Here is a 25,870-nt window from a genome sequence, read left to right as displayed (position 1 = left end):
GCAATTAAAAATTTTGAAAATTGACATTTTGACTTTCTGTATGTACATGTCCGTGCATGCGCATGCATACCTGCATGCATGTATGCTATGAAATCCTGGTTGTTTGATTTTTGTAAGAACAGTTGGGCTGAATACAACCCAGAAATACTGACACAGGTAATAAGTACCAATCATGTTGCATTTCAGGTACATTTAAGCTCATATACTACTAACAAAAATCAAAGAGTAGTTTGTTCTAGAAAATAAGTATTATCTTGTCTTTTAGTTCAAAACACCATATATGCATGTGACTTTGTTGCCTGTTCTTACACTTTCATTAGTTTCCAGAGGCCTATTTTATTCAGCAGTGACAGTTTTTGAAGTACCGTGTATCTTTTCCTTTACAGAGTATAGTCAAATGCAGTATTATTTGATTTTATACAACTTTATTTAAAATTTTTCAATGTTTATATATTTTTGAGAGATACAGAGAGACAGAGTGTGAGTAGGGAAGGGCAGAGAGAGAGGGAGACAAGCAGGCTCCAGGATCTGAGCTGTCAGCACAGAGCCTGATGCAGGGCTCGAACCCACACAGGGTGAGATCGTGACCTGAGCCAAAGTCAGACGCCCAACCGACTGAGCCACCCAGGCACCCCTATCTAACTTTATTTTGGTTCAAAGTTCTCAACCTTTTGATAAAGCACCATTTTTCTTAAAACATGGACTTTCCTAATTCCCTACAAATGAAACACATCATCTCCAGACAGAATCTGCTTTAATTCTAATAACATCTCATAGGATGTTAATTGATCTACCATTAGCTTGTACATTTCTGCCCCTGAGATCAGTCCTATATTTTCCTCTATTCTGATTTTAAGCAACATGTCCTCTGAACGTTCTCAGCAACATATTCGTTAATGTATATTTACCATAATCTGTTTAGAAAAGAACAAGCACAGTAATCTTGATCCTTGTTTTCAGTCCCACTTATTCAGGAAATGGAATCCAGAATCATGATCCCACTGAAGACCTCACCCCTCCAGTAAAGCTGCAGATTTTAGATGTGCCTACATAAATTTATGTGACAAGTATTTGTCATAAACTAATTTTAATTGTATATCAAGTGAAAAAGAAACACTGAAGTGTAAACTGCTGTATATAGCTTATGAGAGACCTCTTTTCTTTAAAATTTACATAATCACAAGAAAGGAAACTATTATAGTTTGATTGTAACAGTCCTCAAATATACCTTATACCAACCACCAGCCACCCCTCCCCACCCTCTGGGAAAAGAGGGCCCAAATTAAAATTTGAATCCTCTCCAAATAGGAATCTAACCATGAAAAAAAAAGTTAGCAATTTCTTTATAAAAAGCAAATCTGTTTTATAATTACAGATTTTTAGGCAAATTTCTTGTATCAGGAAGAAATATAAATTTTGTCATGTTACTCTAGCAGTTATTTCTGAGTCTCAGACCAGGAACAAATTCTGAGTGTACCCGATACCTGAAAGTGTTTTAATTCTCTCTCCTGTTTAATTGGTCAGCATAGTAAATGACGTGTCATTACTAAGCTGGTAGTGGTTGCTAAGGTACATTTAATCAGTAACTCAGTCTTTACCTAGTATATTGTGATGGCTCTATATGAGGGGAAGTAATGTGTCATATGTGATTCTGAAATGAACGCCTTGAATAGCACTAATTTTTATTTGTATATTTTTCTATAACAAATTGAGTAGCATTAAGAAAAGAGGTTTTATTTTGTAAACAATCATTTGTGACCTCAGACATTCTGTAGTTAATATTTTAGTAAGCTCACAGCAGATACTTCCAAGATTATGTATGAGGGGTGGTGCATGTTGAGATTTAAATTGGAATAAAGCTGCCTACTTTGTCTAGCTCTGATTTAGTTTTTTAATACAGTGTGCCAATTTTGTGACTGTAATCATGTGCAAGTCCTGTTGAAGTGAAAAATTAGGTCTGACCCCCAAATTAAAGAATTTATGTGTAAAATAAAGTGTGAATAATTCTCATATCAAATGTCAAACTTTTACATGTGAATGGTTTTCTCCAAGAACATATAAAAGTCAATAAAACATCTTGATTTTCACATATGACATGTTTGCAGTCTTTTTTTATGAACTTGTGCTAAGAATGACCCTGTCCCTCTTGAAAAATAGCTTGTCCCTGTGAAGTGGGCATATGTGAGTCTATAGAGCAAAATATTAAATAAGCTCACCAGCTTCTAACTAGCCATTGAACAAGGTGTTTTGGGAAACAGGCTTTGTGGACCAGTGCATGGAGTTTGGGGGGTTGGGGCAGCAGTCAGAAGAACAGGCCCGGGGCGCCTGGGTGGCGCAGTCGGTTAAGCGTCCGACTTCAGCCAGGTCACGATCTCGCGGTCCGTGAGTTCGAGCCCCGCGTCAGGCTCTGGGCTGATGGCTCAGAGCCTGGAGCCTGTTTCCGATTCTGTGTCTCCCTCTCTCTCTGCCCCTCCCCCGTTCATGCTCTGTCTCTCTCTGTCCCAAAAATAAATAAAAACGTTGAAAAAAAAAAATTTAAAAAAAAATAAAAAAAAAAAGAAGAACAGGCCCTTTCAAGTCCACGCGTTGCTCCTTGACGCGGTACTTCCCTCTTTGGTGTTCTGTTCCCTTAACCTATAAAATGGGAGGTGGAACCCGATGACATTTAACGTCCCTTCAGCTCTGAGTTTTGTTAACTGGCTCTTCTTAATGCCACAGAAAGCAGCAGGGGGGAGAGGGCACAGTGAGCTCTGGCATAGAAAACCTGCATTTTAGGGGCCCCTGAGTGGCTCAGTCGGTTGAGCATCTGACTCTTGACTTTGGCTCAGGTCAAGATCTCATGGTTCAGGGGATTGAGCCCCATGTCGGGCTCTGTGCTGACAGTGTGGAGCCTGCTTGGGATTCTCTCTCTCCGTTTCTCTCTTTGCCCCAACGCCCACCTTTCTAAAAAAAAAAAACAAAAAACTAAAAACGTGCATTTTAACAATTCTGATTAGATGCTGAGAGCATGTTTGTAGGATGTGAGTGAAAGAACTATTTATATGAAACTGCTTTCTAAACTGTATAAAGAGGGGCACCTGGGTGGCGCAGTCGGTTAAGCGTCCGACTTCAGCCAGGTCACGATCTTGCGGTCCGTGAGTTCGAGCCCCGCGTCGGGCTCTGGGCTGATGGCTCAGAGCCTGGAGCCTGTTTCCGATTCTGTGTCTCCCTCTCTCTCTGCCCCTCCCCCGTTCATGCTCTGTCTCTCTCTGTCCCAAAAATAAAAATAAAACGTTGAAAAAAAAAATTTAAACTGTATAAAGAAAAATGGTAGAATTAGTAATACTAGTAAAGATGATCTAGCTATTCAGAACTGGAAAAAAATTGCTGGGAACAGACTTTTCACTAACAAATTGTGTGGACTTAAAGTGAACCATGCAGAAGTCAGGAATTTTCTATCATTCACTGGGCTTATTAGGATTCTCCAGAGAAAGAACAAATAGGATATCTAGATACACACATATACAAAAAGAGACTTACAGGAATTGGCTACTGCGGCTATGGAAGCTAAGAAGTCCCACAATCTGTCATCTGCCAGCTAGAGAGCCAAGAAAACTAGGGGTATAATTCTGTCCAAGTCCAAAGGTCTGAGAATCAGGAGAGCTGATGGCTTAACTTCCAGTCCAAAGTCAGAGGGCCAAGAACCAGGAGCTCCAGTATCTGAGAGCAGAAGGTGAACATCCCAGCTCAAGCAGAGTGAATCTGCCCTTCCTTTACCTTGTTCCATTTGGGCCCCCAAAAGATTGAGTGATGCCCACCTACATTAATGAGGAGGGGTCTTTTATTCATTCTGTTGAATAAAATGCTGATCTTCCAGAAACACCCTCACAGACATACCCATAAATAATGTTTTACCAGCTATCTGGACATCCCTGAGGCCAGTCAAGCTGACACAAAATTAACCATCACAACTGAGCTCACAGTTGTGGGATGAGTTGGATGAGGCTCCCCAAATTGCCTCATCTACCCAATTCCCCATCCAGGGGCCCTTCCCCTGGTGAGCACCGGAATGTGCAAGAATGACATTTTCTTTTAGAAACAGTTATTCTCTTTTTATGTTGCTTTCTTTTTATTTATTTTGAGAGAGAGAAAGCATATGTGTGTGAAGGGGAAGGGGCAGAGAGGGAGGGAGGGAGAATCCCAAGCAGGCTCCATGCTGTCAGTGCAGAGCCCAATGCAGGGCTCAAACTCCCGAACCGTGAGATCGTGACCTGAGCTGAAATCAAGTGTCAGAGGCTTAACCGAGACCCAGGTGCCCCTTGTGTTGCTTTCTTAAAGGAGCTTTCTGTTCAGAAAAGCACAGAGCAACGAACTAAAATAGAGCTCTTTCAGAATACACCTACTCTGGGAAGAGGAATTTCTGTCCTAATTAAGTCATTGGATTTCACAATGCAGCCTGCCTCACACTAGGCTATAGTCTTTAGTCACGTCAACAAATAGTGAGTTTCTGTTATGTGCCAAGCACCAGACACCTAAAATAATACCATGAACAAAACGTGACCCCTGCCCTTGTGAAGCTTCCAGTCCAGTGAAAGGAGTCTGGCAACTAAAACATAAAATACTGTAGCTTACATGATATGGTAGGAGTTGATAAATGCTATAGGAGGGGAAGGTAGAAGGGGGTAATGGAGATAGGACTCTGAGGGTGGGCTGGGAGGGGCAATATGCAGTATTAAATCTGGTCGGAGTTGGCCTTGCTGAAAAGCTGAGATTTAAGCAAAAAGAGGTGATGAAATGAGCCAGTGTTTGGAAGGGGATCCCACCACGCTGAGGAAATGGCTACAGCAGAGACCCTCAGGGAGGGTCATGCCTGGCATGCACTAGAGCAGCACAGACACTGGCTGGAACAGAGGAGAGGGACTGCCTGGTGGGAGAAGTCAGAGGTCGTGGGGCTGGATCAGTAGGGTGTTAGGGGCCACTGAAAGGACCTTGGCTTTTACTCTGAGGTGGGATCCACTCAAAGGTTTTGAGCAGAGGAGGGGCATGATCTGACTTACATTTTCTATTTTTTATTTTTAACATTGTTTTTTAAGAGACAGAGGCAGAGCAGGGGAGAGGGAGAGAGAGAGGGAGACACAGAATCTGAAGCAGGCTCCAGGCTCTGAGCTGTCAGCACAGAGCCCGATGTGGGGCTCAAACTCACAAACTGTGACACCATGACCTGAGCTGATGTCGGACGCCCAACCAAGCCACCCAGGTGCCCCGATCTGACTTACATTTTAAATGGTGTAGCGGTGGAAGTAGGGAGAATGGTGAGATTCTGAATGTATCTTGATGGCAGAGACAGAATGATTTCCTGAACGACCGACCGTGGAGTGTGAATGAAAGAGAAAAACCAAAAGTGACTCAAGTTTTTGGCCTCCCCAACTGAAAGGATGGGGAAGGCTGTAGGTGAAGTAGGTGCAAGAGATCTGGGGAAGTGAAGATCAGGAATCATTTTGCTTATATTGAGTTTGAGATGTCTCTGCAGATATTCAGGTGGAGGTATCAGACAGGTATGTGTGTATTTGAATCTGCAGTTCAGGAGCACAGCCTCGCCTGGAGATATGCATTTGTGAACTGTCTGAGACTCTTAAATACACAGAACAAACTGAGGGCTGATGGGGGGGGGGTGGAGAGGGGAGAATGGGTGATGGGCATTGAGGAGGGCCCTTGCTGGGATAAACTCTGGGTGCTCTATGTAAGCGATGAACCACAGGAATCTATCCCCAAGACCAAGAGCACACTGTACACACTGTGTGTTAACCAATTTGACAATAGATTATACTAAATAAATAAAGAGGACTTTATTGCCCGAAAAATAAATAAATTCTTATGGGGAGTGAATGTAGATGAAGAAGAGGGCCAGGGTAAGGAGGAACCAGGAAGAGAGAGTGAAAAACCACCAGGGAAACAGGAAGAAACTCAAGAAAGTGGCATGTCATGAAAGCTAAATGAACAAAGTCTATGAAGAATGAGATCACCTGTGTCACATGCTGCTATGAGGCCAGGTTAGATGAGGTCTGAAATCTGACCACTAATTTAGCAACATGGTGGTCACTTGGTGATGTACAGGAATCTTCTATCATTATATTAATCTATCAAATAATCACTTTAGCAATTCTAGCCCAATTTGTCAAATCCTTTTATTAAACGTCCATAGAAGAACGAATTGTATTATTTTGTCTATGAATTTTCATTGGGAATATTTGAAATTTACAAATTCATTTTCCATATGTTGTGTGTAGGTCTGGTGAATATTACTTGCACATGCCAACTCACTTTTTTTAAATGTTTATATTTGAGAGAGACAGAGAGCATGAGTGGAGTGGTGGGGGAGGTGGGCAGAGTGAAACACAAAATCCAAAGCAGGCTGCAGGTTCTGAGCTGTCAGCACAGAGCCTGACATGGGGCTTGAACTCACGAACTGTGAGATCATGACCTGAGCCAAAGTCAGACACTTAACTGACTGAGCCACCCAGGCGCCCCCATGCCAACTCATTTTTAATTACCATTCATGTGATATCATCCCTACTCCTTTTTAAAATTTATTTTTTTATTTTTTAGAGAGCACAAGTGGGGGAAAGGGGCAGAGAGAGAGGGAGAGAGAATCCCAAGCAGACTCCACACTCAGTGCAGAGCCTGAGGCAGGGCTCAATCCCACTGGGATCGTGACCTGAGCTGAAATCAAGAGTTGGGACGCTCAACCAACTGAGCCACCCAGGCACCCCATCATCCTTTTTAAAAGCCTTCTCAGACCCACACTTTGCTCTCCCCCAAACCAGTACTTGAGAGAACCTGCTTCTTTTCCCCTTATTCTCACGGCTGCCTGTGAAGGAGACTTTTCTTCAGTCTTGAATAATTATTAAATGTATGCCTTCAGTTTCTAGCTGGAACATAGATGTTCAATAACATGCTTGATGAATGGATAGAAGGAAGCAAAGGGGGAAGTAAATGGGGAGAGGGAGAAAGGGAAGGTAGGAAAAGAGAAAGTATGGAGACTGTCAGTTTCAATTAGAAAACACACGGGGCAGGGTGCTTCAGTGGCTCCGTTGGTTGAGCATCAACTTTGGCTCAGGTCATGATCTTGTGGTTTGTGAGTTCAAGCCCTGCATCATGCTCTGCACTGACAGCTCAGAGCCTGCTTTGGATTCTCTGCCTCCCTCTCTCTCTCTGTCCTTCCCCCATGTTCGCCTTCTCCCTCTCTCTCTCTCAAAAATAAACATTAAAAAAATTCATGGGGCAAAAATATATACATATGTGTGTATACATATGTGTGCCCCTCAAAGCAGGGCAATGTCTTAATTCATACTATTTTTGATGCAAGTGTTAGGAATCCTGGGAGTTAAGATGATGTGCCTAGGCAAACTCAGTAAAACAATTCAAAAGGAAAATAATAAACATATATAGAAATATGTTCAGAGTTGGAAACTGATCAGCAAAGTACTGAACAGTCCTCTATGAATTAGTACTAAAACTAGTACTTTTTGCAGAGTTCAGTGACCATTAAAAAGGAAACCACTTGAACATTTTGTAAAACACATCTTACATTCTAGGGAATAAAATTTCATCTTCTGTATTAACATACATTAACATTTGTGATCAGAGTGCTAAGTATTAGCTTACAGTAGATTGTCCTGGCCCCAGTAAGTTGTTAACTCTCTTAAATGTTTATTTTTGTGTGTGAGAGAGAGAGCTCACATTAGCGGGGAAGGGGCAGAGAGAGGGAGACAGAGGATCCAAAGCAAGCTCTGTGCTGAGAGCAGACAGCCCAATGTGGAACTCAAACTCATGAACCTCGAGATCACGACCTGAGCCGAGGTCGGACACTTAGCTGACTGAGCCACCCAGGCGTCCAATTGTTAACTCTCTAGCAATGCATAATATAAAGAACACTGTGGAAATCACTGGCCTGAGCTCCAGCTCTGAATGTGATCCTGTAGCAGTCATCAACTCTTGTGAGCTTGCTGTCCCCTGTTAAAAAGAAGACAGCGATATCTATACTGCTGACCTCAGGGATGTGAGAATCACAAGAGGAAACATTTGCAAACACCTTGGAAATGTGAAAATGAGCAGTGTGACGTGTGGTCAGATCACTCCCCACATTTCCCGCATCCAATCATAATTCTGAGGGCCACAGAGGCAAAAGCCATCATGCTTGTGCCAACATTTGCTGAGGTGGACCACCTGACTCTCCGGAAGCTTCCTACCCCAGGTCTGAATCTCCAGAATCTTCCAGTCCCAGGCCTAGAATGCCCTCCCCAACTCTTGGGAATGGCAGCCGGCTGGGCAGGAAGAAACACTTGTCTCCAGAAGAGAGAAGAATCATAGCAGCAAACCAGAGAAGGGGGTGGGATAGGAGATAAAGGCCTTGGGATATCTCCTTTTTTAGGCATATAAAAGCTTTGAGGGACTTCTCCTGTTTCAATTTAATACCATGAAAAATTTCAATTCTTAACTTCATGACCCCAGTTCTTAACTATTTTTGTTTACATAAGCAGTGTGCATCAGAATGAAAAATGGCATCACAAGGATAGAAGGCCACATCGCACTGCCAACACTTACTGACTCCTGTCCTACCACGACCACGTACATAGCTCCTGGGAGAGCCACTCTGTGGCTGTTTCCAGCAAATCCAGAATTCAAAAAGCAAGGAAGAGGTTAGGGCAGTTCTTGCATCATTTCAGGCTCACCCCAACACAACAAAGAAGGGATTGTGTGTGCTGCTTCCGTGCAGCTTGCTGAGAGCTGGGCAGCCTGGGGGCCCAGGGGCTTGTGCAATTGGTCTAAAAGGTTCTATGTGGGTAGATTTCTCAGCCCAGCAGACTCCCCTGAGCCAAATCCAGTGTGCACATCCTGTTCAGGCCACCGCCCTGTGGAAGGCGGGCTCTGGCAGCCTGGCAGGTAGAAGCAGCAGGGGCTTCAGTCCTCCACCTCCCCGAGGACGGCTCTGCAGCTCACGCACACTGCTGGCGGCAGTTTGCAGCACCGGCAGCCCTGGCACGCCAGCCCTGGCACGCCCAGTCCTGCCCGGAGCTCAGTGCAAGTGCAAGTCCCACAAAACGGCTTCCAGGAGAGCTGCCAGCCAGCAACCTCGACCGAACAACCGCCTCGTTGTCTGGAGTCTCATGTAAATGTTGCCCAACCTACTTCACGTCTCTCCCGGGGCAACTTGGATCTGGAAGGAAATTCAATTCATCTGACTTGACTATTTGGCTAAATAATATCTGATTATTTGGCCAAATAAATTTAAATTATTGTTTTGAAATATAAATTTTTTCTCATATAATTTCCTATATTAAGCCATTCTGGCCTTTTCTACTTCATTATCCACTGCATGCTTCTTCTTAAACCTCTTTATCCTCTCCCAATTTTCAACCAGGGAGGGTATATAACCACATACTATTGTTTTTAATGTTTATTTATTTTGATGGGTGGGGAGAGGCAGAGAGAGAGAGGGCGAGAGAATCCCAAGCAGGCTCCACACCATCAGCACAGAACCCGATGCTGGGCTTGATCCCATGATCCGTGAGATCACGACCTGAGCCGAAATCCAGAGTCAGATGTGTAACCAACTGAGCCACCCAGGTTCCCCAATAACCACATAATTTCAAAGCATGTTCTGAAATGTCTTTCTTGGTACTGCCCAGAATAAACGCAAACCTGGCTTTCACGTCTTTCCAAGTCATCTGTTAAGAAAGAAATGGTGCATATAGGCTATTAGGAGGCATTTCTTAATTTATTTAAGGCAAAACTCTGATCTTCATTTGGAATGAGTAAAATGTGTAATTACTTCTTTTATTTCATGCGATGATCAAATATCCATTTTTTAAGGTCACTACTTTTGTTTAAGGCTTTTTTTTTTTTTTTTGAGGCAGAGAGAGAGAGAGCACACACACAAGTGAGCAGGAGAGGGGCAGAGGAGAGAGAATCTTCAGCAGGCTCCACGCCAGGCACAGAGCCCAAAGGAGAGCTCGATCCCACAACTGTGAGATCACGTCCTGAGCCAAAAACAAGTGTCAGAGGCTTAACCAACTGAGCCACCCAGGCGCTCCAAGGCTCCATTTTTTTTTTTTAATTTTATTTTTTACATTTATTTGCTTTTGAGAGACAGAGAGAGAGAGAGCACAAGTGCGGGAGGGGCAGAGAGAGAATGAGACACAGAATCCGAAGCAGGCTCCAGGCTCCGACCTGTCAGCACAGAGCCCGATGTGGGGCTTGAACTCACAAACCATGAGATCATGACGTGAGTCGGAGGAAGTCGGAAGCTTAACCAACTGAGCCACCCAGGAGCTCCAAGGCTCTATTTTCTTTTAAGCCTCTGTAACATTCCCTGTTTGACAAATTCCAAGAGCTAATAAAAGGGCATCCAGCCCTCTGCCCAGTGGGAGGGCTGGTGGGGGCTGAGTGGTGACAAGCACTACGCCCTGTGATCAACGGGGTCTCCAACCCCTTGGTTCCTTGCCTGGCTGTTGTTTCTACCCAAAAACGTAAAGGTGCTTGAAATATTAGATACTGAAATACATCACAGGCAGAATGGACAATGCCACAAATCTGTTCTGATACATGGATAACTTTTATTTACCTACCACAGGGAAAACCAATAGTCACCTAAAGCTGCCTAACCCATATTTCCAACAGTGACGGTGTTTAATTTACTATCCACCTTTAAAAGGCTTCAAATAAAATACAGATAGGAAAATACATAAAGAATTAAGATTATAAAACTATCCAGGTAATTAATGGTCATGATAATACTAGGACTGCAGTTAAAAAAAGCAGTTTTCCATAGTTTACTTGAAGTACAGATAATGAGTACCAAATCTATACATTAAGTTGTAATAGGCAATTTTAGGCAAACGGTATCAAACTGTATAACTTTTAAAAATTAACCGAAGTTGTTACAAACTGTATAAAAATTGATATTATTCTTCAAGTTCTCCTAAAAGCTCTACAAAATCAGTGATGTACCATTCAGCGTTGTCTTTTACTTGTTGTCTGATCACATTTCCTCCAAATCCAATGAAAACATCCTAAGAAAGGGGAAAAAAGGAGAGTTAAAAAAAATAAAAAAAGATATAGCGGCACCCTAGGGCAGTAAGTGTTTGAAAAGAATGAACTGTTCTGCAAAGAGAGGTTAAGCCTAGCCTCAAGGGGGTGCCTCCCCAGCTCCCTGGGAGCGTCCTTGAATGAGTCAGTGCAACACCGCTGTCAGTCCAATCAGGCCAGGGGACACTGCAGGCTTCCAGGAGAACTGAAGCCCTCTAAAAACCAATACAATTGCTTACAAAGGTAAAATCCCATCTGAGTTCTAAACTAGATGCATTCACAACTAGGCCGGGCAATCTCAAAGAGGGAAGAATAAAGAGAAGCCTGTAGTGCAGTGGAGATCCCACTGGCCTAGAATCAGGACCAGAGCAGGCGCCTCCTGACAGGTGCCCTGCGTGAACCTGACAGACCTCCCTCCCAGGGAGGGTGTTATTCTGGGATGAAGCAGATGACAGTCCCAGGATCTGCTGCCAGCACTCCACTTTCCATCATTAAAATTATTGAAGGTTATGTTGTTTCCTTAATTTCTACCAAGTGACACCTTCTTGTAGTCATTTTTAAAATAGTATTTTCTCAGGGCACCTGGGTGGCTCAATCACCACCAGTTAAGCACCAGACTCTTGGTTTCAGCTCAGGTCACGATGTCACAGTTTCGTGGGTTCCAGCCCCGCATCAGGCTCTGCACTGGCAGCGTGGAGTCTGCTTGGGATTCTCTCTCCCTCTGGGTCTTTCCCTTCCCACTCACTTTGTCTCTCTCAAATAAGTAAATAAATAAAAATTTAAAAACATAGTATTTTCTCTTTTTCCGCCAGGATATAGACACTACATACATAATTTGGAAGTTGAAAATTCTTTCACTTGCCTTTTCTCTTCATTTTTGTTTTCATACCACATAAGGAGGGAAACATAATGAGATTCTTACCTTCCAGTTAAGTGTAGCCTCCTAACTGAGCCTCCTTTCTGCATGCCAGCACCCGCTCGGGGTCCTAACACACCAACTCATTCCCTCTCTGTCCAGCAGCCTTCCAGGGCTTCCCATGACCTCACAGGGACACCAAAGTGCCTGCCACATGAAGTCTTCAGCGATTGCTGAAGAGAAAGCCCATTCTTGCCAGTTCTTGTGCACTGACCAGCCCAGGTCTGTGCCTAGAACATCCCCACTCTGCTCTGCTGCCTCCCTGCCTCCTGCCCCCCGCCTGGTCACCTCTCCCTTGGGTCCTTCCAGGCCTGCACATGGTGGCTGTTGCCCTTCCTTCAAATCACACATTCCTCTGACCACGTCTGCCAGCACACACTTTCCCTTGGCTCAGTCAGGCCGTGTCATCTTCCAATGACTGGAAGGGTCCTCTGGAATTATAATTTTGTCACCTCTTGACATCAGGAGGGGGCGCTCCCTGATAGAACTGGGCATATGTGACTTCTACATACTCCTCATTGGACTAGTCCAGCATTCGTGACTTAGTCAACCTCAGCCTTGATTGTAAATCATCTGAAGACATCTTCTTATCTTGAATTGACTCAGGTAAGTTAAAAGGATCCAAAGATTCTTTAACCACTTTGGGTTAATCATTTACAAAGACAACTATTTTTAGATCTCAGGAAACTAGGTAGTAAAAAGCTCACCACTACATTTTTGGTTCAGGTTTTCTTAATTTAGTATGAGCTGATAAGGGCAAAGTCCTGCATGAAAGTGACACATTGCTGTATAGCATGTTTCCTAGTCTCAGAAAACAGCATTCATTCAGAAGAATAAAATGCTTTAATACAGGCACGTTATCAAGCCTCCACCAGCCTCAGTTCCCTACTCAGTAAAAAGGAGAAGATACTGTATGAGGAAATAGTTCGTCAAATATAAAAAGACAGTAAAATTTTGATTACAGTTATAAGATCTGAGTTATTATTTGTGGTATTATTTGGGGAATCGAAGCCAAACCTTGAGCACACACTGGGGCTAAGAGGTGGCAGCCATACCACAGGAACAGGGTGGTAAAGTTCCAGATGGTTTTTTTCAGGTTTGCAAAAAGTCAGTTGACATATTGAGACTGAAGGTGTCTTAATTGTTTTGGTTGTTTTACAGTGACACCTGGATGTTCTTCTCTCTTATCTCACCTAAGCAATCATACCAAGTTCTAAATCAGCTGTTTAAAACAGAACCACAACCAGAGAAAACTAGTACACTTAATACCTACAGCAGGAGGACAGGCTTCCATGTCTGTGGCTCCGTCTCCAATCATGATAATTTTCTTAAAATGAAATTTTTCCTTTAAAAGTTTAATAACTTTTCCTTTCCCACCAGATTCGGCTGTTGGCTGCATCTCATCAAAACCTGCATATTCACCTTAAAAGAGCAGTTACAACAGTGTTAATGATCCACAGAATTCTATCAGTAGGGCCAGCTTTTTGCATAGATGATACCCTCACTTAAATGTCACTGAGAAAGCTAAAAATGGCCCTCAGTGAAGTGACCCGGCCTGGATTTCTACACCACAGCCCCACATAAACAACTTTGCTTCTCACTTGCAAATACTTCTTGTTGAGGTAACTCCTTTAAATCATTAATGCCTTGGGGTAAATCAGTTTTATCCTCTAAGCTTTCATAGTTGTAATTCTCAAACCTTGCTGACATGGCAGAACATCATGAAATGATAATATATTAAAATTTTTAATAGTTAATATATAATTTCATCTAAGAGGCAATTCCAACTTATATTTGATCAATTTTATTTCTTACAGTAATTAGCACACTCACTCTCTCTTCAGACTCATCCAAAATGTTTTATTAACACATCTAAAATTTTTAAATTAATATTATTTGGTTTTAAGGATGTCAGCCAGTCCTTGACATAACTAGAGACATTATGCAATGATGGAAAACTACAGCTGCAGCTGTGATGGTACACAGAAGGGCCAGGAGGCACTTTCAAAGGAGCGACAGAGGGGCGCCTCGGTGGCTCAGTCAGTTAAGCGTCTAACTCTTGATTTTGTCCCAGGTCATGATCTCAGGGTTCTGGGATCGAGCCCCACATTGGAGCCTGCTTAGGGTTCTCTCTGCCTCTCCCTCCCTCTCTGCCCCTTCCCATCAAGGCAGCGACAGTGCAGTGACTCACTAGCAAACTCTCCTTCCTTAGCCTATGATTGATTTGAATACATGAGAGCTCTCATAAAACTGAAATATAATGCGAGACAGAGTAAGTCATGTGGGAATCAATGTGCAGACATTTATATACAGATAGATGATTATATGGACACTTACATATACAGATAGATGGACATATATACAGATATGGACATTTATATACAGATAGATGATTATATGAACACTAAAGCTAGGAGAGATGATGGCCCAAGTCTGTTTTGCACGGAGCAAAAGACCTCAGTCAAGAGTATCCTTTGCCTCAGTATTTAACTCTGATGCCACCTTGCTTAAGTTGCATCCCAACAGACACTACATAAGATACTGGATACTAGGCCCCGGCGGAGAAGCCGAGGTCATCATTGAATTTGAAATATTTAAAGTGGATACAAAACTGTTTCAGCAATGCAGACAATTAAGTGTGTTGTTGTGGGCAATGGTGCCGTTGGTAAAACCTGTCTCCTGATATCCTACACAACAAATAAATTTCCATCGGAGTATGTACCGACTGTTTTTGACAACTATGCAGTCACAGTTATGATTGGTGGAGAGCCATATACTCTTGGACTTTTTGATACTACAGGGCAAGAGGATTATGACAGATTACGACCGCTGAGTTATCCACAAACAGATGTATTTCTAGTCTGTTTTTCAGTGGTCTCTCCATCCTCATTTGAAAATGTGAAGGAGAAGTGGGTGCCTGAGATAACTCACCACTGTCCAAAGACTCCTTTCTTGCTTGTTGGGACCCAAATTGATCTCCGAGATGACCCCTCTACGATTGAGAAACTTGCCAAGAACAAACAGAAGCCTATCACTCCAGAGACTGCTGAAAAGCTCGCCCGTGACCTGAAGGCGGTCAAGTATGTGGAGTGTTCTGCACTCACACAGCAAGGCCTAAAGAATGTATTTGACGAAGCAATATTGGTTGCCCTGGAGCCTCCAGAACCGAAGAAGACCCGCAGATGTGTGCTGCTATGAACATCTCCAGAGCCCTTTCCGCACAGCTGGTGTCAGCATCGTACCAAAAGCAATGTTAAATCAAACTAAAGATTAAAAATTAAAATTCGTTTTTGCAATAATGACAAATGCCCTGCACCTACCCACATGCACTCGTGTGAGACAAGGCCCATAGGTATGGTCCCCTTCCCCCTCTCAGTACTAGTTAATTTGAGTAATTGTGTATTGTCAGAAAAGCGGTTAGTACTAGTTTTTGTTCTGTCGTTTCAAAAAAAAAATTTTGTTTGTTTGTTTAAAAGCAAGGCATGCTTGTGATGACTCTGTAACAGACTAATTTGGGCTGTTGAAGCTGTTCCCGGGGCTCCATCCACTCTGGAGAATAATCTGGGACATTTAGGGGTTTTCTGTTCTTGTTCTTTTTGTTTTTGTTTTTTTCTTTTTTTGGGGGGGGGGAGTGTGTGTGGGGTTTGTTTTTATTTAGTCATGTTTTTTAAATTCAGTAACCATTGGACAGCCCTTAAGGGGAGGAGGATGGACTGACTCCACATTCCACTTCCTAGATCTAGTTTAGAACACTTGTCCCCCACCTGGTGCTCTTAGGAAGGAGTATAGTAAATGCCTCATTTAATAACATACTCCTTTTTGAAAGTTGCCTTTCTCTCCACCCTTGAGTAGGTCTAGTACTTGATGAAACTCATGAAAGCGGGTGGAACCTGTCTTGCCCCTCTTTTCTAGGATGCACTCTATATGTGACTGTGACTTTCAAGGAAATTTGTTTGTCATTTGCTGATTTTTTTTTTTTGAAGTTCATTTCTAACTTCGTTCACTGATAAATGAAGAAAAGTATTGCACCTTTTGAAATACACCAAATGGATTGAGTACGTAATTAAAAAACGGTTTTTTCCCTGTCAGTCATTGTCTTACATGCTTAGCGTAGATGTCCAGTTTAATAGCGTATGATGCGGTGTTCCTAGAACACAGCCGGAGCCCTGGTAGATCGAGGAAGTGTGAGGGGTGGTGCTAGAAGACAGATGTCTGTGGAATGATGCACATCCTCTTTCAAGTTGGAGGATGGAGACAGACCTGCTTCATGAAGAAGCTGGGGGTGCGGGTGGGGGTGGGGAGGACATTTAACAACGGGGGGACCAGTCAGGGGAATCCCCTTATTTCTGTTTCGCACACGAGGAACCCTAGAGTAGCTAGTTAAGGCTCTCTAGTTTAGTAAAAAGAATCATGGAGTCTTATGAAGACTCTTCATAAGTGTTAATGGGGATTTTATCTGCTTATTTCGGTTGCAGTTCCCAATTTTTAAAAATGTTTAGGTAATCTTCTCCGCCTTCCCCAAATCCTAATTCTTGTAGATTCATTGGTGTTGAACCAATGCTTTCACATGTCTCAATTCTTTGTACATGCGTTCTTTTCAGATGTATTAAACAAACAAAAAACCCTTAAAAAAAAAAAAAAGATACTGGATACTAAAACTGATGAGAAAGGGAAATGACACCATTAAAGTCTTACCATTGAAGTAGAATTTCAGCCTATTGGCAAATACGTTGGTTGATGGGATATTGAGCTTGGAAGCAACGTGCTCCACAATGCTCCTAAAGCCACCAGATATTAGGAAAACCTGAACATTTCGCTCTTGCAGGCGACTTACCAGCTCCCTGCAAAAAAGAAATATAATATACCAGACCCTGATCATATAAAAGAAAAAACATGAAACATGAGGAGAAAACTAAAAAACATCTTTTTCTCCCAAATGCATCTGCCCAAATACATCACATAAGGTATATCGCCTGGTGAATTATAATGTTTTATGAATGTTTTTCTGAATGCACTTAGAAATTAATAGGTAGGGCTGGACTGCTTAGGAAACCATCCCACAAGTCTCCTCAGCCCATGAACCTAGAAACGCAAAATGAAGAGGAAGCTTAGGCTCTCCCTGGGGAGCAAGGAAGGGCAGACAGGGGCAGACGTGGGCAGAGCCAACCAGCCAGACAAGACCACAGGCAAGAGCTGAAAGAACGAGACAGAAGGGAGCACTAGAGCAATGGTGAGAGACTCTCAAGAGGACATGCCCCCAAACACAGGTGCTGACAGAACCCAGATCGGGGCTCCTCTCACCTTATGCCAGGAGTCAGGTGTGGGGGGTGCTCTGCTATGAGCCTTTGTACCTGTTCCCTGGAGGGCTGGATCAGTGCTAAGCGCTCCGTGAGGGCAGCCTTGAAAGGCACTGCCCCACCCATGGCTCGCCGTGTCCTAGGAGGAAGACCCAACAGTCAGGCCAGCCGAGTCAGATGTCCCCAGAGTTTACATGCCCAACCTCCCCAGCTCCTCCAAAGTCCACCCAGGAGGAAGGTGCTACCTAGAGCTCCACCATACAACACGCATGCTACGATGCCGTGAGAGCGAGGCCTGGGAATAAACATATGGAAGGTTTGTTTGAGAATCATACTAAGATTTTGCAGCCATGTCTCACATCAAATGCAGCTGAACGTGAAATGGTCCATGACCTGGTGACTGTAGGCAGCAATAATACTGCAGGCATAAACTGAGAGACTCTGAACCAAAACTAGCTTTCTAGCAAACCACGGAGGCCACACTTTCAACCATGACACAAAGCACTGGACACATGGTGATCCCCCACCCCGTCATCTTCTTTGGTTAGTTATGGTCATCGTTCCTCTGACCGAGCTAACAGCATGTCACCCATATTTATTTGTCAGGGGCAACTTTTTTTTTCCATAAATATTTGTATAAATGGATGATTGGATAATGTACACTAGTGAATTCAGTTGTAAATGATGGAAGAAGCAGCTTACTGCCCATGATTTATAGCCAGGGACTAAAAATCAGAGAAATGTGGCTCTGGTCCTACATGTTGTTGAAACATCACTCTCTTTTGCAATTTTTTATCATTTCATAAAGTGAATAAATACTGTTCCTACATTTCTGACACAGCATCCTCAACTCCACAGAATTTGGCTAGCTCATCAATTCCTTCTTCTCTGATGACTGTGCTATCAACATCAAAGCATACTGCATCAGCTGAACAGAAAAGTTTCCTCAACTCTGAATGGGAGACCATCCTTGGAAGAATTGTTCTCCTACAAGAGAAAAAGAAATAAATATACTTAAAGACTTATAATCATAAAAAAGATCCAATTTTGCCCATTTATGCCAATATACTTTGATTCATATCAAAGTCGGTGTATCCCTCATAAACATGGACTCACACAGACTTATTTGTTGTTTAGTACAAAATAAGCACCTTCTAAATGTCAGGTCTCAATGAGCAGGACCAAACTCTTCTCCCAGGAGCTCAGTTCAGTGAAGGGGACCAACTTATAAATATATTTGATGTTCAACCATATTCAACTCTTTTTGCCCTAATAATTATAGCAATAAGGCCAAGTGCTAAAGTGGAAATGTGCATAAGATACTGTGGGCACACAGAGAAAATGCTTAACCTTGCCTATGTTATAGGGATTCCAAGGGACATAGTCATTGGAGCTGAATCTTGAAGAGTAAGTGGCCTGAGTAGGTTCTCAAAGGGCAGGGTATCAGCTTGGTGTGTGCTGGGCATGGGGGGCAGGGAGACAGAGGCAAGAAGAGGAAGTAATGATGGTAGAGAGAAGAGTAGGGGCAAAGGCAAGGAGAAAGAATGATGGATAGGGGTGCCTGGGTGGCTCAGTCGGTTGAGTGTTGGTTGACACTTGATTTTATTTTTTATTTTTATTTTTTTCAACGTTTATTTATTTTTGGGACAGAGAGAGACAGAGCATGAACGGGGGAGGGGCAGAGAGAGAGGGAGACACAGAATCGGAAACAGGCTCCAGGCTCTGAGCCATCAGCCCAGAGCCCGACGCGGGGCTCGAACTCACGGACCGCGAGATCGTGACCTGGCTGAAGTCGGACGCTTAACCGACTGCGCCACCCAGGCGCCCCATGTTGACACTTGATTTTAGCTCAGGTCATGATCCCAAGGTTGTGGGATAAAGTCCCGCATTAGGCTTCACACTCAGCTTGGGATTCTCTCTCTCTGCCCCTCTGCCCTGTTCGCGTGCATGAGCTCGCTCTCAAAAAAAAAAAAAAAAAAGATGATGGATAACATACTGGAAGCCTCCCAATGGAGTCCAGCTACCAGGTGGGGCACAAAGGGGGGCCCTGAGCCAGGCTAAGGAGTTCGGATTTTAACATCTAGGTAATGGAAAACCTTGAAAGGCCTTTGCCTCCACAGAGAGGTCACAGCTAAACTACACATCGGTTAGTCACCAGAGTAGAGGTGGTAATTGAGGGCATGGCCTGATGAAAATCACCAGAGAGTGGAGAGCAGGAGAAAAGAAGAGGGCTGAGGACAGAGCCCACAAGGAACAGAAAAGGTTAGATCAGGAGCCTGGGAAGGAAAATGAAAAGAGATCAAGACTCACTCACAGGAAGAGCCCCGAGGACCACTGTGCTGCAGAATCTATGGGGGACAGAGTTTCAAAAGGAATTTTGCGGGCTTTTTACTTTTTAAGAAAATCACTGGACTGGAATCTTGAGGGTGAAGGGGATCCTAGAGGTCACCTAGACCAGTCTCCCATCAAATATGTCATGTACGAGGCCACACGGATGATGCAAATAACCTATATTTAGAATAGATGCCGGCTAAAAACAGACTCGAAGGAACTGGCCAACCTACTTCATAACTGATTTCTAACCAATGCATCTGTAAGAATGATCCAGGTCAAAGCTGACCTGCGGGGGAAAAAATCTTTTCAGCCAAGGGCTGGCAAACTAGAGCCAGCCCGTTTGGAACCCTTACCAAATAGGAAACAGGAGTTTCACTGGAGACCCAGTAAGAAGGGGAAAGAGAAGGCAAATTAATGAATCCAGTAAGACAGTAGAGTATTAAACTAAACTAACATCAGCCTTGATGTGAATGAAGTTTCCATTAAACAGGAAACTTAAAAATACATGAATACTAAACATGTATGCTATTAATTATCTATAATCTCTTTTTCTACCATCATCATGCTCCTGTTCAAGCAGATCCCTCACCTCAGAGGACTGACTTCCCAGGTTCACATATCATCCCCCCTGTGAACTGGGCTCCTTCGCTGGTTGCTTCTCTTCCGTTCTCTTACCGATGCAACAACCCATGGTCCACCCCTGGTCTTCTCTAACCCACCCACTCCCTCAATGAATTCATCCGGGCTTGTGGCTTTAAATGTCATCTCTATGACAGTAACTTCCAAATATACACCTGGACCCCAGGCCTCTCTCCCAAACTCCAAACTCCAACCACCTTCCTGACCTCACTCAGGTGTCTGGTAAACATGTCTAAAACTGAACTCCTGATCTTCTTATCTCCCCAAAACGGCTATTCTTGCACCTTCCTTCTCTCCCCTGATGGCAACTCCATTTTTCAGTCACCCTCGACATTTTTCTTTCTCTCAAAACCCATATCCCATCATTCAAGAAATTATGTTGGTTTCACCTTGAAAGCCTAACCAAAATCTGACCACTTCTCACCCTATCCACTGCTATTGCTCTAGCCTGGGTTACGAATATTTCTTGCCAAGACTGCACCAATAGCCTCCTAAAAGGTCTCCCGTCCCAGTTTTTTGTTCTTAACATAACAGCCAAAGTAATCGTTGTAAGCTATAAACCAAATTATGTCACACTTACTTCTAGCTCAAATTCCTTCAATGGCTCCTCATTTTATTAACAGTAAAAGCCAAAGTTCTTACAATCACCTATAAGGTCAGCCCCCCATCCTGGCACCACTACCACCACCGCTGCCTCCCCCCCATTACATCTCTGACCTCACTTCCTACTCCTCCCCCTTGCTCACTCTGCTCCAACCACACCAGTCCTCTTGCTGCTCTGGAAATACACTAGGCAGGTTTCCCACTCAGGGCCTTTGCTCCAGATGTGCCCTTGGTGGGAATGCTCTTCACTCAGATACCCACTTGGCCAAGTCCCTTATCAAGAGTAAAAAATAATGACTCTTTAAAAAAAGTGATTGCTCAGGGGCACCTGGGTGGCTCAGTCGGTTAAGTGTCTGACTTTGGCTCAGGTCATGATCTCACAGTCTGAGTTCGAGCCCCGCATCGGGCTCTGTGCTGACAGCTTAGAGCCTGGAGCCTGCTTCGAATTCTGTGTCTCCCTCTCTCTCTGCCCCTCCCCTGCTCGCACTCTGTCCCTGTCTGTCTCTCTTTCAAAAATAAATAAACATTAAAAAAAAAAAAAAAAAAGTGGGGGCACCTGGGTGGCTCAGTCAGTTAGGCATCCAACTTTGGCTCAGATCATGATCTCACAGTTATGGGTTCAAGCCCTGCATCGGGCTCTCTGCTGACAGCTCAGAGCTTAGAGCCTTCTTTGGATTCTGTGTCCCACTCTCTCTCTGCCACTCCCCTGCTCGCACTCTCTTTCTCTCTCTCTCTCTCAAATATGAATAAACATTTAAAAAAAATTTTTTTTTAAAAAAAGCGTTTGCCCAAATATCACCTTCTTCCATGAGCCAACCCTTGACCACCTGTTTATCACTGCAACCTCCTCTCCTTATCCTTAACCCAACCTTACTAATCTCCCTCACTATGCCTTACGTTTTCTTTTTTCTGTAACATCTATCATCTTCTAACATATGATAAAATGTACTCATGAGGCACCTGGGTGGCTCAGTTGGTTAAGCATCCAACTTCAGCTCAGGTCATGATCTCACAGTTCATGAGTTTGAGCCTCACAAGGGGCTCTTTGCTGTCAGCACAGAGCCCACTTCATATCCTCTGTCCCCCCGCTCTCTGCCCCTCCCCCACTTCTCTCTCTCTTTCTCTCTCTCAAAATAAACTTTAAAAAATGTACTTATTATGTTTATTATGTATTGTCTATCTGTCCTCATTAGTATGTAAATTTCATAAGAATAGGCTCTTTATCAGCTTTGTTCACTACTGGATCCTTAGGACTGAGAACAGTACCTACAGTACCTATAGTAGGGCTTAATAATATTTGTTGAATTAAGTGAAGAAATAAAGCTCAATGCCATCTTCACTATAGGGTCTTCCCAGATTCCTCCGGGCTGGAAAAGATTTCTCTCCAGAATTTCCACAGTACTTAATGTAGACCTGTTTTCAATATATGAAATTCCTAATATTCCTACTTATCTTAGACTTACTTATGTGCCTGTCACCTCCACTCCTGGATTGCAAGCTCTTTATACTAAGATCGTAAATTTTCTAGGACCCCAATTTAGGCCTCTTTTGAGTAGATGCTCAATTAATTTCTGAAGGTTGAATAAATAAATGAAATGATATAATTGTGAATTACATACCTGCAACTATTTAACTTTTTATTGTGCAGAATGTCAAATACATACAAAAATAGAGAAAATGAATACATGAATTCCATGTATGCATCATCCTGCCTCAACAATCATAGCAAATCATGCCTCATCAACAACCCCACTAACAAGGGTTCTGTACCCCAATTCCAACATGGGTGCGTTCCCACACATTGAAGCAATTCTTAGACACCAGCATGGTGTCTCCTATAATTCAACTCTATTCTGACTTTATCTATCCCACAGATAGCATCAAATCCCATAGGTTCAGTCCCATAAGACTGAACCTTCCCCACCACACACACACACACACACACACACACACACACACACACTTAAGACCCCAATGCCAAGTACAGGTTGTCACCCATGCTTCTGACCAACTGCTACACACTGGAGGTTCCAACAATCCCCTCTTTGGGTTTGATTAATTTGCTACAGTGGCTTAGAGAACTCAGAGAAATATTTTATTTACTAGATCACCAGTGTATTATAAAAGGGTAGAACTCAGATGGAAGCGATGCACAGGACAGGGTTTGTGGGAAGAAGCACAGAGCTTCCATGCCCTCTCTGAACATCCCATTCTCCCTGCATCTCCATGTGTTCACCAACCCAACCCAGAAGCTTTCAAAACTCCATCCTTTGTGTTTTTATTTGTTGTGAAGTCATGACTGATTAAATCATTGGCCATTGATGACTGAGCTAGATCACCAGCCTTTCTCCCCTCTTTGGAGGTCAGGAGGGTGGGACTCAAAGTTCCAACTCTCCAGTCACCGAGGTTGGCTCTGATGGCAAACAGCCCCATCCTTAGGTGAGGTCCAAAATTCACCTCATTAACATAGGAAAAAACACCAGACTAAAAGTCACCTCACTAACATAAGAAACACCTTTATCACTCTCATCACAGGAAATTCCAAGGGTTTTAAGAGCTGGGAGCCAGAGATGAGGACAAGAGCAAATATGTTTCTTATTATAAATCATAATATCACGCCCAAACACTTCCACCTTCCCTCATTATCTCAAAGCACATCATATCATTTCATCCAAAATATTTCAGTGTATATTTCTAAAAGGTAAAGACTTTTTTTTAACATGGCTGTTACATTTTAATTTTAAGTATACTACTGTACCTGACTGTACCCAGGTTTGTCTTCTGAGGAATTTAGAATCAAATCAAGTTAAGACTTAATCATATCAGACCTAATGATGCCCTTGCTAATCCAGTCCCCATAATTAGCATATAAATTAACCTAATGTCTCTCTTATTCAATTAATTTATGCCCTTCATGATTTGGATCCTATCTATTTCACCAATCTATCCCCCATTGCTTTTCTCTCCCAAGAAATACACACACACACACACAAACACATACACACAACTTATGCTCAAGGTATACAGAAGATGTCTTGTTCCTTAAATGTCAGTTTTTTAAACCTCTATGCCTTTGCAAATGCCAATCCCTCTGTCTGAAATCACCTAAGTCCTCATGTCCAGTGGGCAAATTCCTATTTATTATTCAAGATGCAGATTAAACAACCTTCCCTATACTACACTATCTCCTTCCTATTCCTTCAGAGAATTAATTAATTAGTCACTCCCATTTCTCTCCTAGGATGGGAGTTCCTTCAGGGTAAGGACCTTGACTGAATTATCTTTCATCTCTGTTTCCAGGACCCACCAGGTGCAAAATAAATATTTCATGAATTAAATAGAGTTGAATCTAAGAAGTTATTGAGTACTCAGCAAGAATTGAGTAGATTATTATCCTCAATAAAACTATCCCAATTTAGAGTGCTATCAGCCTAAAATTAAAATCCTTGAGGTGACTGGGTGTCTCTGTCAGTTATGTGTCTGACTCTTGATTTTGGCTCAGATCATGATCCACGGTTCGTGAGATCAAGCCCTAAGTCATATTCTGCACTGACAACACAGAGCTTGCTTGGGATTCTCTTTCTCCTTTCTCTCTCTCTCTCTGCTTCTCCCCTGCTCATGCTTGCTCAATCTCTCTCTCTCTCTCAAAATAAATCAATAAACTTAAAAAAATTAAATTAGGGGCACCTGGGTAGCTCAGTTAGTTGAGCATCGAGCTCTTTTTTGTTTTTTATAATTTTTTTAAATGTTTGTCTCTTATTATTGAGAGACAGAGACAGAGCACAAGCAGGGATGGGGCGGAGAAAGAGGGGACACAGAATCCAAAGCAGGCTCCAGGCTCTGAGTTGTCAGCACAGAGCCCAATGCGGGGCTCGAACTCACAAACCGCAAGATCATGACCTGAGCCGAAGTCCGACGCTTAACCAACTGAGCCACCCAGGCGCCCCGCGTCCAGCTCTTGATTTTGGCTCAGGTCATAATCTCCAAGTTCATGAATTTGAGCCCCGCATGGGGCTCTGTGCTGACAATACGGAGCCTGCTTGGGATTCTCTCTTTCTCCCTCTCCCTATGCCCCTCCGCCATTCTCACTCTCTTAAAGTAAATAAAAACTTTATAAAAATTAAATCGAATCAAATCAAATCAAAATCCTTAACCAGCAATGATGACTATACTCTAACCAATAGAACAGAATGGACATCGTATATTCTGAAGCTGGAAGAAACCTCAAAGCCATCATCATCTGGGTCAGATCCCATGCCTTTCTGCAAGAACGATATTAATGTGTCCATTTCACAAATCAACAACTAGAGGTATAAGATACTTAAATGCTTTACCCAAGGTCACACAGCTCCCAAGTGATGGCTAAAAAAACTAAAACTTGGATCTCAAATGCACAGAAACAACATAAAAGGTGGTGAATAAATAAGAGGTGGATAAATTGAGAAGCAGAGAAATTAAGCAGAACTAAATAAGGTTAAACATTTGATAAGAACCTATGTGGATTCAGGAAATGTCAGAGATTTTCATCAAGAATTCAGACCAAAGTTCTGCTAGCTGGACAACACAATGGGTAATGATTCATTAACAGTGAAAGAAGAAAGTCTGCACATTCTTTGGGAGGCCAGTAGATAGAAACAGGTTTCATAAATTATCAAATTTCCACCAACCCGGGAACATCAAGGAGCTTCATATCCCACTCTCTCTGTGGCTCAGTAACCACTCATTTGGCTCTGGTCCAGAGGGAATCGATGCAATTCATATCACATGGCTAGGCAGGCTCATTATACAAGCCTAGAAGACAGAAGTCTATCAGCAGAGGAGTGGTAGTTAATGCAATGCAATCCCACCGAGCATAAGAGAACCAATCACATGCAAATAGAGGGAAAGTGAGGAACAGACAAATAACATAAGAGGAGCTAAAAGGAGATAAATGGGACAGGCCAAAGAACCTTTTAAGACTGTGCATGAGGCAGTACAATGTCACTAAGAACAGGCAATACTCCTGAGAATGACT

General features: G+C 43.0%; 3 protein-coding genes across 11 annotated transcripts in view; 2 read left to right on the top strand and 1 right to left on the bottom strand.

Annotated features, from left to right (window-relative positions):
* The window catches only part of NIPSNAP2 (nipsnap homolog 2), a 38,551-nt gene extending 36,460 nt beyond the window's left edge, over positions 1 to 2,091 (top strand). Inside the window, exon 10 of the mRNA XM_045459902.1 lies at positions 961 to 2,091. Coding sequence (XP_045315858.1) covers positions 961 to 1,025 — 65 coding nt within the window. The 3' untranslated portion in view covers positions 1,026 to 2,091. The remainder of the gene's footprint in view (positions 1 to 960) is intronic.
* Positions 2,092 to 10,575: 8,484 nt separating this feature from the next.
* PSPH (phosphoserine phosphatase) overlaps positions 10,576 to 25,870 on the bottom strand; it is a 56,247-nt gene continuing 40,952 nt past the window's right edge. For 4 of the 9 annotated variants that reach the window (XM_045459909.1, XM_045459908.1, XM_045459907.1 and 1 more), the window contains 6 exons: positions 25,524 to 25,647; positions 18,109 to 18,267; positions 17,285 to 17,419; positions 16,679 to 16,824; positions 13,257 to 13,405; positions 10,576 to 11,051 (listed from right to left, as the gene is read on the bottom strand). In XM_045459909.1, coding sequence (XP_045315865.1) covers positions 10,944 to 11,051; positions 13,257 to 13,405; positions 16,679 to 16,824; positions 17,285 to 17,419; positions 18,109 to 18,267; positions 25,524 to 25,546 — 720 coding nt within the window. In that variant the 5' untranslated portion in view covers positions 25,547 to 25,647 and the 3' untranslated portion in view covers positions 10,576 to 10,943. Of the gene's footprint in view, positions 11,052 to 12,311; positions 12,368 to 13,252; positions 13,406 to 16,678; positions 16,825 to 17,284; positions 17,420 to 18,108; positions 18,268 to 25,523; positions 25,648 to 25,870 lie in introns of those variants that run through there. The other 5 variants (XM_045459903.1, XM_045459911.1, XM_045459912.1 and 2 more) reach the window with 3 other exon arrangements.
* On the top strand, positions 14,518 to 16,388 carry LOC123588740 (cell division control protein 42 homolog). Its single transcript, XM_045459913.1, has one exon. The coding sequence runs from the start codon at positions 14,606 to 14,608 to the stop codon at positions 15,179 to 15,181; it is 576 nt and encodes a 191-aa protein (XP_045315869.1). The 5' UTR covers positions 14,518 to 14,605; the 3' UTR covers positions 15,182 to 16,388.

Source organism: Leopardus geoffroyi, chromosome E3 (genome assembly GCF_018350155.1).
Source record: "Leopardus geoffroyi isolate Oge1 chromosome E3, O.geoffroyi_Oge1_pat1.0, whole genome shotgun sequence".
Taxonomy (NCBI): domain Eukaryota; kingdom Metazoa; phylum Chordata; class Mammalia; order Carnivora; family Felidae; genus Leopardus; species Leopardus geoffroyi.
The sequence above is the reverse complement of the archived record's forward strand: the minus strand, read 5'-3'. Positions and strand labels throughout refer to the sequence as shown.

Excerpts from the sequence above, each read along its gene's own strand:
- LOC123588740 (XM_045459913.1), top strand. The coding sequence starts at position 14,606 with ATGCAGACAATTAAGTGTGTTGTTGTGGGCAATGGTGCCGTTGGTAAA.